Genomic DNA, 11,879 nt, shown 5'->3' on the forward strand with positions numbered 1-11,879 from the left:
GTCACTTATAATCTCATCATTCACCAACAGTACACCAAGGAGTACTCAAGAACAGCTTGTCCCTGCAGAGCAGAGGTAAATCAATGCTGGCGTGCGTGCGTGCGTGCGTGTGTCTGTGCGTGTGTGTGACAAGGCACTGCACTCTGTGTGCATGTTAACCAGGGGGATTGTTAGGGCCTCAGGATGAATGAAATGAAATCTGATCCTGGCATTGGCCGTGTTACGGAAATCAAACTGGGAAAAAATGAAATACCCGTGGCTATTTGCCCAGTGCAGGTAACATTAATAGGCACGCACAGTCGCGCACACGCACACGCACACACTCTCACTCAATACAGTACTTCCGTCTGACTCTTGCTCTGATCTGTGCCAAGACCTCCCACTATAATCTTTAATCGAAATGAGAACATAAAGAGACATTAACATTTGGCTGTATTTTTGAAAGAAACAAGGCTCCCAGTGTGACTTGTGAATCTGCCATGACCAACATTTTCTAATTAAATATATCTTTTAATTTCATTCATTTGTCTATAAAAGAAGCATTATTTTAATATTTTTGGAAGGCTAGACTTACTTTGAAAACACGTTTTATGGCCCTTTGACTTTTTCACATTGCAGCGAAAATACTCTACTAATTCCCTGCCTTTCATCTTCCCCTTTCCAAATGTTGTGGTTGGTGTGATTAGCCTCATGTCAGAGATAGCAGCCAAAAATAATATTGACAAAGAATTCAAGTCGATTGTGGATTTGACCGACGACCGATGTGCGCATGCACGCACACACAGACATACACACACTCATCGAAGCCTGCAATATATATGTATAGTATAGAGTTAGTTTGAAGCAACAGTTTTTTTTGTGGCTTTCGCCTTTATTTAATTTATTTTTTTATGGAGGGACAGACAGTAGGCTGACAGGAAATGGGGAGAGAGATGGGGGGAAGACATCTAGTAAAGGCCGTCGGGATCGGGAGTCGAGCCCGCGGCACACTGCCAGACTGGGTTACCAGCCAAGGTGCCTGGACCGCTGAGCCACGGCCCAGGCCTGAAGCAACAGTTTTATCAAACAAGTCACAAGTCTAAGTCTCTCTGACACACACACGCACGCACGCACACGCATATCACACACACACACACACACACACACACACACACACACACACACACACTCATCGAAGCCACCAATATCAATAGAGTTGGTTTGAAGCAACAAGTCTTGTTCTCACCAGCACACCACACCGTACCATGTACTACAGTACACCACACCGTACCATGTACTACAGTACACCACACAGTACCATGTACTACAGTACACCACACAGTACCATGTACTACAGTACACCACACAGTACCATGTACTACAGTACACCACACAGTACCATGTACTACAGTACACCACACAGTACCATGTACTGTCTACAGTACACCACACAGTACCATGTACTACAGTACACCAACACGGATCCAAACACGCCCTCCATTAACATACAGACTCACGCACTTTCCCTATCTGGTCTGTCTGGCGTGTTCCAGACTGCTATGCTTGCACTATCCAGTAACAGTGTATCTAGTGTAGGTGCAGCGCTGCACAGACATGCCCTAGGCCTAGGGTGCTAGTGTAACACCACAACCCCTTTTCTGATTACCCCCATTCTCTTCTCTTCTCTTCTAAATGGTAAATGGTGCATTTATATGAATGAATGAATGAATTTTATTTATATAGCACCTTTCCAAACAAAAAGTTACAAAGTGCTTTACAGACAGGATTAAAAAACAACAATCATAAAGAACAATCAAGAACAATCAAGAACATCAGAATTAATATAGCGCCTTTTATTCAAGGCGCTTTACATAGATTGTGCATCAATTCACCCATTCAGTTCATACACCGATGGCGGCGGAAACCATGCAAGGCACCAACCAGCACATCAGGAGCAGGGTTCAGTGTCTTGCTCAAGGACACTTCGACACTAACTCTGGGAGCCCAGGTTCGAACAGGCAACCTTGCGGTTACCATCCGCCATGTCTCTTCTCTTCCCTTCTCTTCTCTTCTCATGACAGACGAATATATATGAATATTGAGCACACCATTAAAAAAAAACTTTTCCTCAGATTAGAAGCCAATTTATTTAATAATAATAATACATATCTCTAGTCCAAACTTCCCAGAACAAGTCCTGGGCCTGAAATAATTATTACATAACGTAATGATGACCACCCAATGAGCATCCCTTGAATCCAGCATAGACATCTTGTTATGGGGTAAATTTAGCTTTTTCTGTTTTGCCTGAAAACAGAATACAATTTATATATAAATATACACAAGAGTGATGAGTGATATGCGTTTTAGAGTGATAAGAATGAGAGATAAAGATGAGACATTGCTGTGCCAAAGGTGGCACAGCAGTTAAGATACAGATTACTGGGCAAGAAAAAGTACTGCAGCAGGGTAAAAACGAAAGACATCACATTCAACACAACACCATCAAATAATTGACGGAACATACAACAATACACACCCTCAACAGTGCTTGCATGTCAGATTGTGTTCGTACTATACTAAACTGTTGTTCCCCCGAGCAATTCGCCTATTGAACGAGCAGACCTGTAGGCTGTACCACATTATACATCTTCATAGCTAGTGCCACAGACGACTGTCCTTTGGGGAAGATAATCTATCTTTCTTTAACCCTTCTGCAAAATGTTTAGACTAGACCAGGGGTCTTCAACAGGGCGTCAGGGACCCCTAGGGGGTCCTCCGAGACACTGCAGGGGGGCCTTCAAATCTTTGTGTGATAGGGACTTTATTCATTCATTCATTCATTCATTCATTTTTTTTTTTTTTTTTACATTAACCACTTGAACCCTTGCATCGCTATTCTGGGGGTAACATTAGCCAAAAATAGCAGATCTACAAGCTCACAACGCGTTACAGACGCTCGCACATGGTATCTTCAGCGGATTCCGTCGTTGTTCTGGTGTACAGGTAAAAAAGAGCACATCAAGTTTGCAAAGTATTGAGGGTTTAAGTCGTTTAATGTCTGAAAACACATGTAACATGCACTACCAATATGTAGTAGTTGTCCCTGCTTTATCTCTCTTTCAGCTAAGGTATCCTTGCTCTGAAGACCTCTGGACTAGAGTAATAATAAGAGTGACAAGTAATAATAGTGGTAAGTGATGAGATTGATTCGTTCATATTGCATGTTAATTTTATAAACCCTACTGTAAATGTAGTTTGTACATTATGTAGACTAAACTGGGGCTAAGTCAGGATAGGACCTTTATTGGGGAAGGGAAATTCAGCCACAAAAGAGGGATGTTTTTATGCACATACTGTATAGGGAATTTGATCTCCTTGGAATTAACTGTTCTGCCAACAAACGCAACAATATGGAGGAGACTACAGAACAGTGAAACCCTCCATGTTAATTTAACTCTGAGAGTTAAACATTTGACATTAAAGGGAATGAGACAGTGAGAGACAGAGACAGACGGATGGACGGAAAGGCACATGGTAGCGGTCGGAGCAAACGTGCTTTGTAATAATGGTAATAATAATAATATTTGAGACTTATGTAGAGCTTTTCATGGTACCCAAAGACGCTTTACATGTGTGGGGGCCGGGGGGGGACATAAGAAAAGGACAACTTTTTAGAAAAAACGAGTAAAATAAGAATAAAAACCATTAAAACTGGACGCACAACAACTGTGCGTCCAGGTTTGAAAGAAATTAGACAGGACATTGTTGTTTGCAGAGACAGCAGGATACCTGTGAAGGCAACGCAGACACACAGCAGCATGGATCCTATTAAACGTAACTGATTGTAACTGGGGCACATGAAATATATCTGGAGACACCTCCTGATGGCTCCAGACTGAGCCGTCGTCACACACACACACACACACACACACACACACACACACACACACCACAGCGTGGAGGAGACAACCCCGACAGAACCAGACAGCTCTGTATTTCACATTTATTAGATTACAAGGCATTTCCTGTTAAAGCGCGGTGCTACACAACATGCCCAATGCTGCATGAGAGCAACCCATCTGTGTATCTGTCTGTCGGATAATGCGATTATAAAGTTTTGGAGTCATATGTTTTAACGTTAGCATGTTGTAGTAGACTGAAAGGAGACATGGTAGTCAATGAACCCGTGCAGTGAGTTTAGACGTTTTGAAAGCTCCTCTTAACAAAAAGCATTGAAAACACGTCACAAAACTGTAACAGGTGTTGGACAAAATCCAAGAATGTACAGTTGGGTGCCACCGATATTGTCCCTTATCATTTGACCCATTTAGGCCTGACCTCAAAATTTTTAAAAATCCTTCTAAATCCTCCAGTTTTCTGAAATAAATATTTTCACGATTTTTCAAAAATAGCTAAATTAACATGTTTAAAACACCAAAAGGGGTTCCCGCCCAAAATGGGTTAACTGTCATTTTGCGCAGATCACGCAAACCTCAGCAAAAAGAAAAGGACAATATCGATGGCCTCCAACTGTACTGTAGGGATATCAAGTCTACCTTGTGATTATGAGGCGAAGGGAGTGTCTTGCTCATGGACACTTTGACAAGTAGGTAAGGTTCCTGGGGCACGAACCTGGTACCTTCCATTTCTTCTCTATACCCAGCTGTGGCTGCCCATAATGAATGCATTCATGAATAATAATAAATAATTAAATAAATGTATTTATTCTCACCTCTCAGGACATGTTTGAGCACAGCTCTGTATTTAGGTTGTAATGCAGTACATTAGTCTAGTAGCCAGCCCATATAAAGCCCCATTGTGAACCCGGACATGTTGAGTACACCAAGGTTTTAGGTTAGAAATGTTGAGTATGGGTCCCCAGCATGTAGAAACTGCCGGATGCTAACTTGCATATGTTGAGCAATTTTAATAATTGGCATATGTGACCATATACCATTAACAACCTATAGAAGGCAAAATATTCAAGATAAAGCATGATGAAATTTTGAATATTTTGCCTTCTATAGGTTGTTAATGGTATGGTCACATATTATGCCAATTATGAAAAATGCTCAACATATGCAAGTTAGCATCCGGCAGTTTCTACATGCTGGGGACCCATACTAAACATTTCTAACATAAAACGTTGGTGTACTCAACATGTCCGTGTTCACATTCTGGCTACTAGACTAAATGCAAATCTGTGTGTGGACTGGATTCATCATTGTCGGGCAGAAACCTTGCATCTCCATATAATATTTTAACCATATACTGTTGTACTTGCTCAACACTAGTGGGAACCAACACAATCTTTGATCTCAACGTGATCACGTACTTGGTTCATGTATCACGCAATATGGATGCTTAATCAATACCTATTGCGAGGATTCAATGTTTAGAACTACTAGTACAGTATTGTTTGGAACTATTGGTCACCCGATGCCAAAGCGCTACTTCTGCATTATTTTTCTATCTAAAACATACCTTAACAAATTCCAAATAACTATGTTGGTTTTGGCAATACAGTTGGGTGCCACCGATATTGTCCCTTATCATTTGACCCATTTAGGCCTGACCTCAATTTTAAAAAATCCTTCTAAATCCTATAAATAAATACATATTTTCACGATTTTTCAAAAATAGCAGACCTACAAGCTCGTAGATCTGCTATTTTTCAATAGCTAAATTATAACATGTTTAAAACACCAAAAGGGGTTCCCGCCCAAAATGGGTTAACTGTCCTTTTGCGCAGATCACGCAAACCTCAGCAAAAAGAAAAGGACAATATCGATGGCCTCCAACTGTACATGAACGACATATATGAAATTTATTTAATCTATAGGGGTGCCGTAACGGTAACTCTCTCTAGCTCTGGTGGGAACCAGTTGCAACTTTCATTTAGGAACATTCAGTGCCTACTTTGGTGGATGTTCATTGCAGTATTTTGTTGATACTGTACTCGATCAATGATACTGTTGGCAAATGATAGTTTCCTTGTTCTTACCAAATGCAAAAATGCTTGGAGATCTTTCTGAATCAACAAATCAGTTTCCCGGAAATGTTGCTTCAGACAATAGTAAATGAAGTAACGAGTAGCTTAATCTAATGATATGAATCATTGAACAGTTTGTAACCACATTCTAAGCTAGTGACAGACATACCAGGAATGTTAGTCTCATTGACTCACATGTCGGACACACGATTCTTCAGTCTTCACTGAACTAAATATTGAACCCAATCTTCGCACGCCACACAATCTTCCCAACGTTGACACTAAAATGGCTTCATTCAGCGGGCCACGCTCATATATTCTGGACTTGTCCTAAAATTCAGAAATACTGGCAGGATATCCACTCCACCTTGGAGACCATTCTGTGTTTTGAGATACCTCTGACTTGTTCCTTCTTATTGCTGGGAAATATCCCTGAAGAGTTTCTAATACATGATAAATATTTAATCAAGATCCTCTTAGCAACAAGTAGGAAAGCGATCACACGACGCTGGTACCAACAGGACCCACCAACGAAAGTACAATGGATGGACATTACTGAGGAACTGTATGTCATGGAAAAACTAACATACTTAGACTACAAGAGGATAAGTTCTATAAAAAGTGGGAAAAGTGGGATCTCTTCTCTCAGCCTAGCGATAATGTAAGAGGATTTCAATGAATATATTTTGTAATATGAAAAATGCAGCCTTGTCTTTTGTTTTTGTCTTCCTCCTTTTGTTCTTTTTTTTGTATTGTATGTGTTTTGTTGTCTTATCAATAAAGATTAAAGGACAACTTTAGTTTTTTTTAACCAAGGTTCATGTTTTAGGTTGTTATTAGAGAAAGTAAAAGATGAGTGTTAATTTTTTTTCATTTGCTGCTTTCTTTCGTTTTAGCGATTTTTGACAGGGGGCCGGGGCATGGGGCTAAATATGTATTTTTGTACAATATTTTATAGCGATTTATTTTTTTATTATTTACTATAGTCCTACTAGACCTGGTTGAAAAAAAACTAAAGTTGTCCTTTAAGTGAAAAAAAAATGGCTTCATTCAGGGAGACAAATCAGGAGAAAATCTACTTTATCTCTTTGTCCCAGCAATACACTGTCATGAGATCTAGCATCATTCAAATCTGCCATCAGTCTGTACCCACTTTGGAGAACATTTGTTCCATTTTTACCCCTAGTGGCAAAGTATGGTTTGGGACATCTTCCTAAAGTAAGCATATTTGACGAGACCTTTGACCTGTATTTGTGTGAGATGACGGGAGTCAAAAGAGATTGGTCTGTCCACCCATATGCATGACTTTTAATGTTAAATTCAATTCAGCAGGGATGCTATGGTCAAATCACTCAAATCATGTTATTTTTAAATCCAGCATGCTTGTTGGGCAGCAACTGTTTCATGTAAAGACATGCATGTGTTAGTGTACACTGTACATATAGCGGCTAAAGACTAAAAGGGATATTTCCCTTTCAAACATGTTTGGGGTCATTATAACATCTACTCTGGCTGTTGTGAGCACCCCAGACAGTTTTATATACATTTTCTGTGATGTGGACAGAAACAAATCTACCTAAGAGTGTATTCAAATGTAGCCTATGCAGTACATTACAAATGTTTTCCACACAAAATATCCCAATATGTTGCCTCAAATGAATGACAAAGTAAAAGAATACAGGTTTAAAAAAAATAAAAATTCAGCAGGTTGGTTTTTACAAGAAAAGTTGAAGAAAAAAGTAAATCTTTGTTTCAGCACTTACAAACAAGTGCATTATTATGTGTTAAAGATGCCTTGTGGAAAGGACAGATAAATCACAGCAACACTTTTTATATGGCCTCACTCAAGTGAGTGAATCTGTGACCACTGTCTATAGTGGCAATGTTTCTCAAGTGTGGAGATGCTGGTGTTCTTTCAATCTAGCTGCACTGTAACTTGTGTCACCCTGATTGCAAGTGAAGGATTTTACACCTTTATGGACACACAGGTGTGACTTCAGATCACTTGAGTGACTGAAACGCTTGTCACACTGATTGCAGGGGAAAAGATTTTCTCCAGTATGGATGCGCAGGTGTGACTTCAGATTATATGAATCACGGAACCTCTTGTCACACTGATTGCAGGGGAAGGGTTTTACTCCAGTGTGGACATGCAGGTGTGACTTCAGTTGACTTGAGAGACTGAAACGCTTGTCACACTGATTGCAGGGGAAGGGTTTTACTCCAGTATGGACACGCAGGTGTGACTTCAGTTGACTTGAGTGACTGAAACGCTTGTCACACTGATTGCAGGGGAAAAGATTTTCTCCAGTATGGAGGCGCAGGTGTGACTTCAGATTATATGAACCACGGAACCTCTTGTCACACTGATTGCAGGGGAAGGGTTTTACTCCAGTATGGACACGCAGGTGTGACTTCAGTTGACTTGAGCGACTGAAACGCTTGTCACACTGATTGCAGGAGAAGGGTTTTACTCCAGTGTGGACATGCAGGTGTGACTTCAGTTCACTTGAGTGACTGAAACGCTTGTCACACTGATTGCAGGGGAAGGGTTTTACTCCAGTATGGAGGCGCAGGTGTAACTTCAGACTATATGAACGACTGAAACTCTTCCGACACTGATTACAGAGGTGGGTTTTCTTTCCTGTGCAAGTCAGCTGCTGTTTACGCACTTCTCCTGGCTGAGCTCTTGGTTCATCAGTGTGTCCTTGTTTCTGGCTGGCTACAGAGTCTATGGGTTTCTGACAGGCTGCTGAGGTGATCTGTTCTTTGCTCAGCATCTGGTAATCGAGGTCAACGTGGGTCCTCATGTGTTTATGGAGGAAGACCTGAGATGTGCAGGTATATGGACACTTTGAACAGGAGTAGACCCGAGTCTTCGAAAACTGGGACCTCCTTCCTGAGAGAGGGAGAGAAAGGTAGAGACAGGTGAAAATCGCTTGCAGCGGTGGCCAACAGTAAAGGTTATAGGAGCGTATATAGCTCTGGTCCATAGCCTTCTACTGCTTCTACGATTCTGCCCTGCAGTATAAGGCTATGGGACTTTCGGTTTTAAATCTCAAATCGAAATCAGACCAGCCTCTCCTCTTTAGCGTATTTTAAAATAACGTTTTTGCTACTCACCAAAACAAAGGCGGGTTGTGTCATTAGAAAGCCTACTTTCCTTAGTGGACGCACTCTGAGCCCCCCACCACACGTATAAACAGTACTTTTTGGCCAGAAAAATATTCTCTATGAGGCAGTTCTCTGGGCAATATCGGTAGAGGGCGCATTGGAGTAACTAAAAGTATTTATTTTCCGGTGGAAACAAAACCCCTTTTTGGCCAAAAAGTACCGTTTATACGTGTGGTGGGGGGCTCAGAGTGCGTCCACTAAGGAAAGTAGGCTTTCTATTGACACAACCCGTCTTTGTATTGGTGAGTAAGTCAAACGTTCGTGAGATTTCCACTAAAGGTGGAACCATTTTGACATGTGATGTCAATGGTTCCATTGCCATCAACTACAGTACTTGTTCTCTTCTCTCAAGGTAGGATATCATCTGGTTTACAGATGTTTAAAACCAATCGCCTTCAGCCAATTCATTATGGTACAGTAGCGGTGTAGGATTACCAGACAGACGAAGAGTCCACTCCTCCTCCTCCTCCTCCTCCTCCTCCTCCTCCTCCTCCTCCTCCTCGCTGCTGCATTGCTGCAGGGGTGACAGTGGACTGAGAGCATGGCAAACCTTTTCCAGCGGCAGTTTGTGACGCAAGAATGAAATGGAATGCATATCACCTAGGAAGGATGAAAGTGTGAAAATATAAGACATATTAAAATGTATATACGTGTACATGTCACAATGTTATATTCTATTATTATATTCTGGGGGTACCTGTAACAAAATATTGTTACAGGTATGCAACCCCCATGGATGCAACCCCCATCCCCCATCCAACCACATGCATCCAAATGCATGAATTTTGGGGGTCCTTGACATGAAAAAGTTTGATTACCAGTACCACCGATATAGTAAATAAAACGTCTGGGTTTCCGAGGCTAACTATATAGCAACATAATTGTTTTAGAAAGCCGTTAGGTAGGAGTCTTAATGGGTTAATATATCTTTAACCATGTCAAACTGTGCTGGCGAACAATACCGTAAACGTACACCGTAACAGAAAGTTAATGGTTGTGCAAATCTTCATCCATTTTCTACTTTCCTGTTTTGTTTATGAACGTCCAAAACACAAAAGATGTATGTTCAATACATATGAAGCCATGTTAAATTCACGTTTTCAATAAACATACTGTACTTACTGTCGTAAGCATCATCAAATACGTTTGCTGCAGCTCCATGATCAGAGTTAGTGCAGTGTGTCTCATCCTCTGAATCAGTGTCTCTGTACTCCAAACCCAGCACACTGTAAGCTTCCTTCATGGTAGCCTCACATTCTGCCACAGAGCTGCCAGCCACAATCAAGGATGCATAATGCATGTTGAGTGAACATTATTGGGAATCCCCTTTAAGCTCGACTATGGGTTGTCTAAAAGTGATGCTGCAGCTTGGATGGCTTCATAGATTAATATGACAGCACACAACACAATCATCAGTGCTGTGCAAATTAAATGCCGTTTGTTTTTTCACTTCATTTCTGCTAATAATGTCTTGAATTTATGTTAATGTGCATTTTTTACATTTAAAAAAATACCACCCGTGTGAAGTGAGGGGCGCTCTTATCATCATGTGGCCAATGAGAATTTGCGTCCTCACCTTCGTATTCAATGTTTGTGTTTACGCAATGTTTGTGTTTACACAAACACTCAAAACTGGCAATTCATTGTCAATGGCATTCAATGTTAGTGTTTGCATAAACATTCAAAACTGGCCATTCATTGTCTGCTGTACAATATTGTATGCCTTGTACTGTATGTATCCCAAGAGGCACTCACTCGCAGAGACTGTCGAACAGAGTCAGCCGCCTCTCTCTCCTCTCTATCAAGGGTTGGCTCCAGCTGCTCTGTGATGTTCCTGGTTTCAACGTCTCTTTCACCTTCTCTTTAATCCATTCTCTGAGCTCCTCTCGAGTCATCTCCAACACATCATCACCATCCATTGCAACTCTGACAACCTGGCAAATCCTACTCTAAGGTGGTTTGAGGATGTGGAGGCTAAGTGAAATAATCCCAATCTGTGACACAATACATGTTTAGGGTTAGAATCATACTAATTATTGAAACATACAGACATCTTACCACAGTACCCTTCTGATTACAAAGCAAGGAATTGTTCACTTAACTTAAAAACGTTAATCTGGTGTATTAAAAGGTACATTTACAGTCTAATCTGTCAAGACAAAATTATTTGCTGACAAAGCGAGCTAAACTTTGTTTGGTTCAGTTTTTGACAATGCTTTAAATTTAGAAGATAATGATGAACTCGTTTCGACCAACAGCTTGAGATCAAGTGATTTTCTGAGTAAAAGACACACAAGACAGGACTCGATCATCAGAGGATAAAAACAATGGTCTCTCGGCTCTCTCCCTAACCCCGGCATACAAACTATTAGGGCAAAACATAGAAATCTGTGAGCTTCAATACTTAATTGATCTCACAAAGGAAGACTAGACTTGTGTGATACATTGCTAGTACACAGAGCATGAAATAATTAAGTGTTGCAGCAGCAACCAAGATCAGTTTTAGGCTGTTGCATATCATTAAATCATTAGGGTACAAGTAGGCCTATAGCTGTCCCACTTTAATGTCCCATATAACCTGAACTCACCCTACTACTGGGGACTACCGAGGTGTACCCTGCAAAAGCCCTTGTTCTCCTGACTTTTTTGACCAGTCCATCTGATAGCAGCCATATTGGCGTGCAATTGGGCCACTTCCTACTTCCTTCCCAGGTGTTACCAATGATACTGA

The 11,879-nt window shown here is 41.0% G+C and overlaps 1 protein-coding gene across 1 annotated transcript; it reads right to left on the reverse strand.

The window, feature by feature from the left end:
• Positions 1 to 7,265: 7,265 nt before the first annotated feature.
• On the reverse strand, positions 7,266 to 11,879 carry LOC306942279 (uncharacterized protein). The gene is made up of 5 exons (XM_079528088.1): positions 11,737 to 11,879; positions 10,904 to 11,142; positions 10,271 to 10,416; positions 9,584 to 9,748; positions 7,266 to 8,873 (listed from the first exon to the last, which is right to left on the reverse strand). Exons 2-5 carry the CDS (start codon positions 11,065 to 11,067, stop codon positions 7,864 to 7,866), a joined length of 1,485 nt encoding a protein of 494 aa, XP_079384214.1. The 5' UTR covers positions 11,068 to 11,142; positions 11,737 to 11,879; the 3' UTR covers positions 7,266 to 7,863.

This window comes from Electrona antarctica (genome assembly GCF_951216825.1).
Source record: "Electrona antarctica genome assembly, chromosome: 18".
NCBI lineage: Eukaryota > Metazoa > Chordata > Actinopteri > Myctophiformes > Myctophidae > Electrona > Electrona antarctica.

Bases quoted from the DNA above. Each gene is read 5' to 3' on its own strand.
- LOC306942279 (XM_079528088.1), bottom strand. From the start codon at position 11,067: ATGGATGGTGATGATGTGTTGGAGATGACTCGAGAGGAGCTCAGAGAA. The intron at 9,749-10,270 runs GTAAGTACAGTA...CATCCTTCCTAG, and splicing joins ATTTGATGATGCTTACGACA to GTGATATGCATTCCATTTCA. The intron at 8,874-9,583 runs GTAATCCTACAC...TCCCTCTCTCAG, and splicing joins GTGGACTCTTCGTCTGTCTG to GAAGGAGGTCCCAGTTTTCG.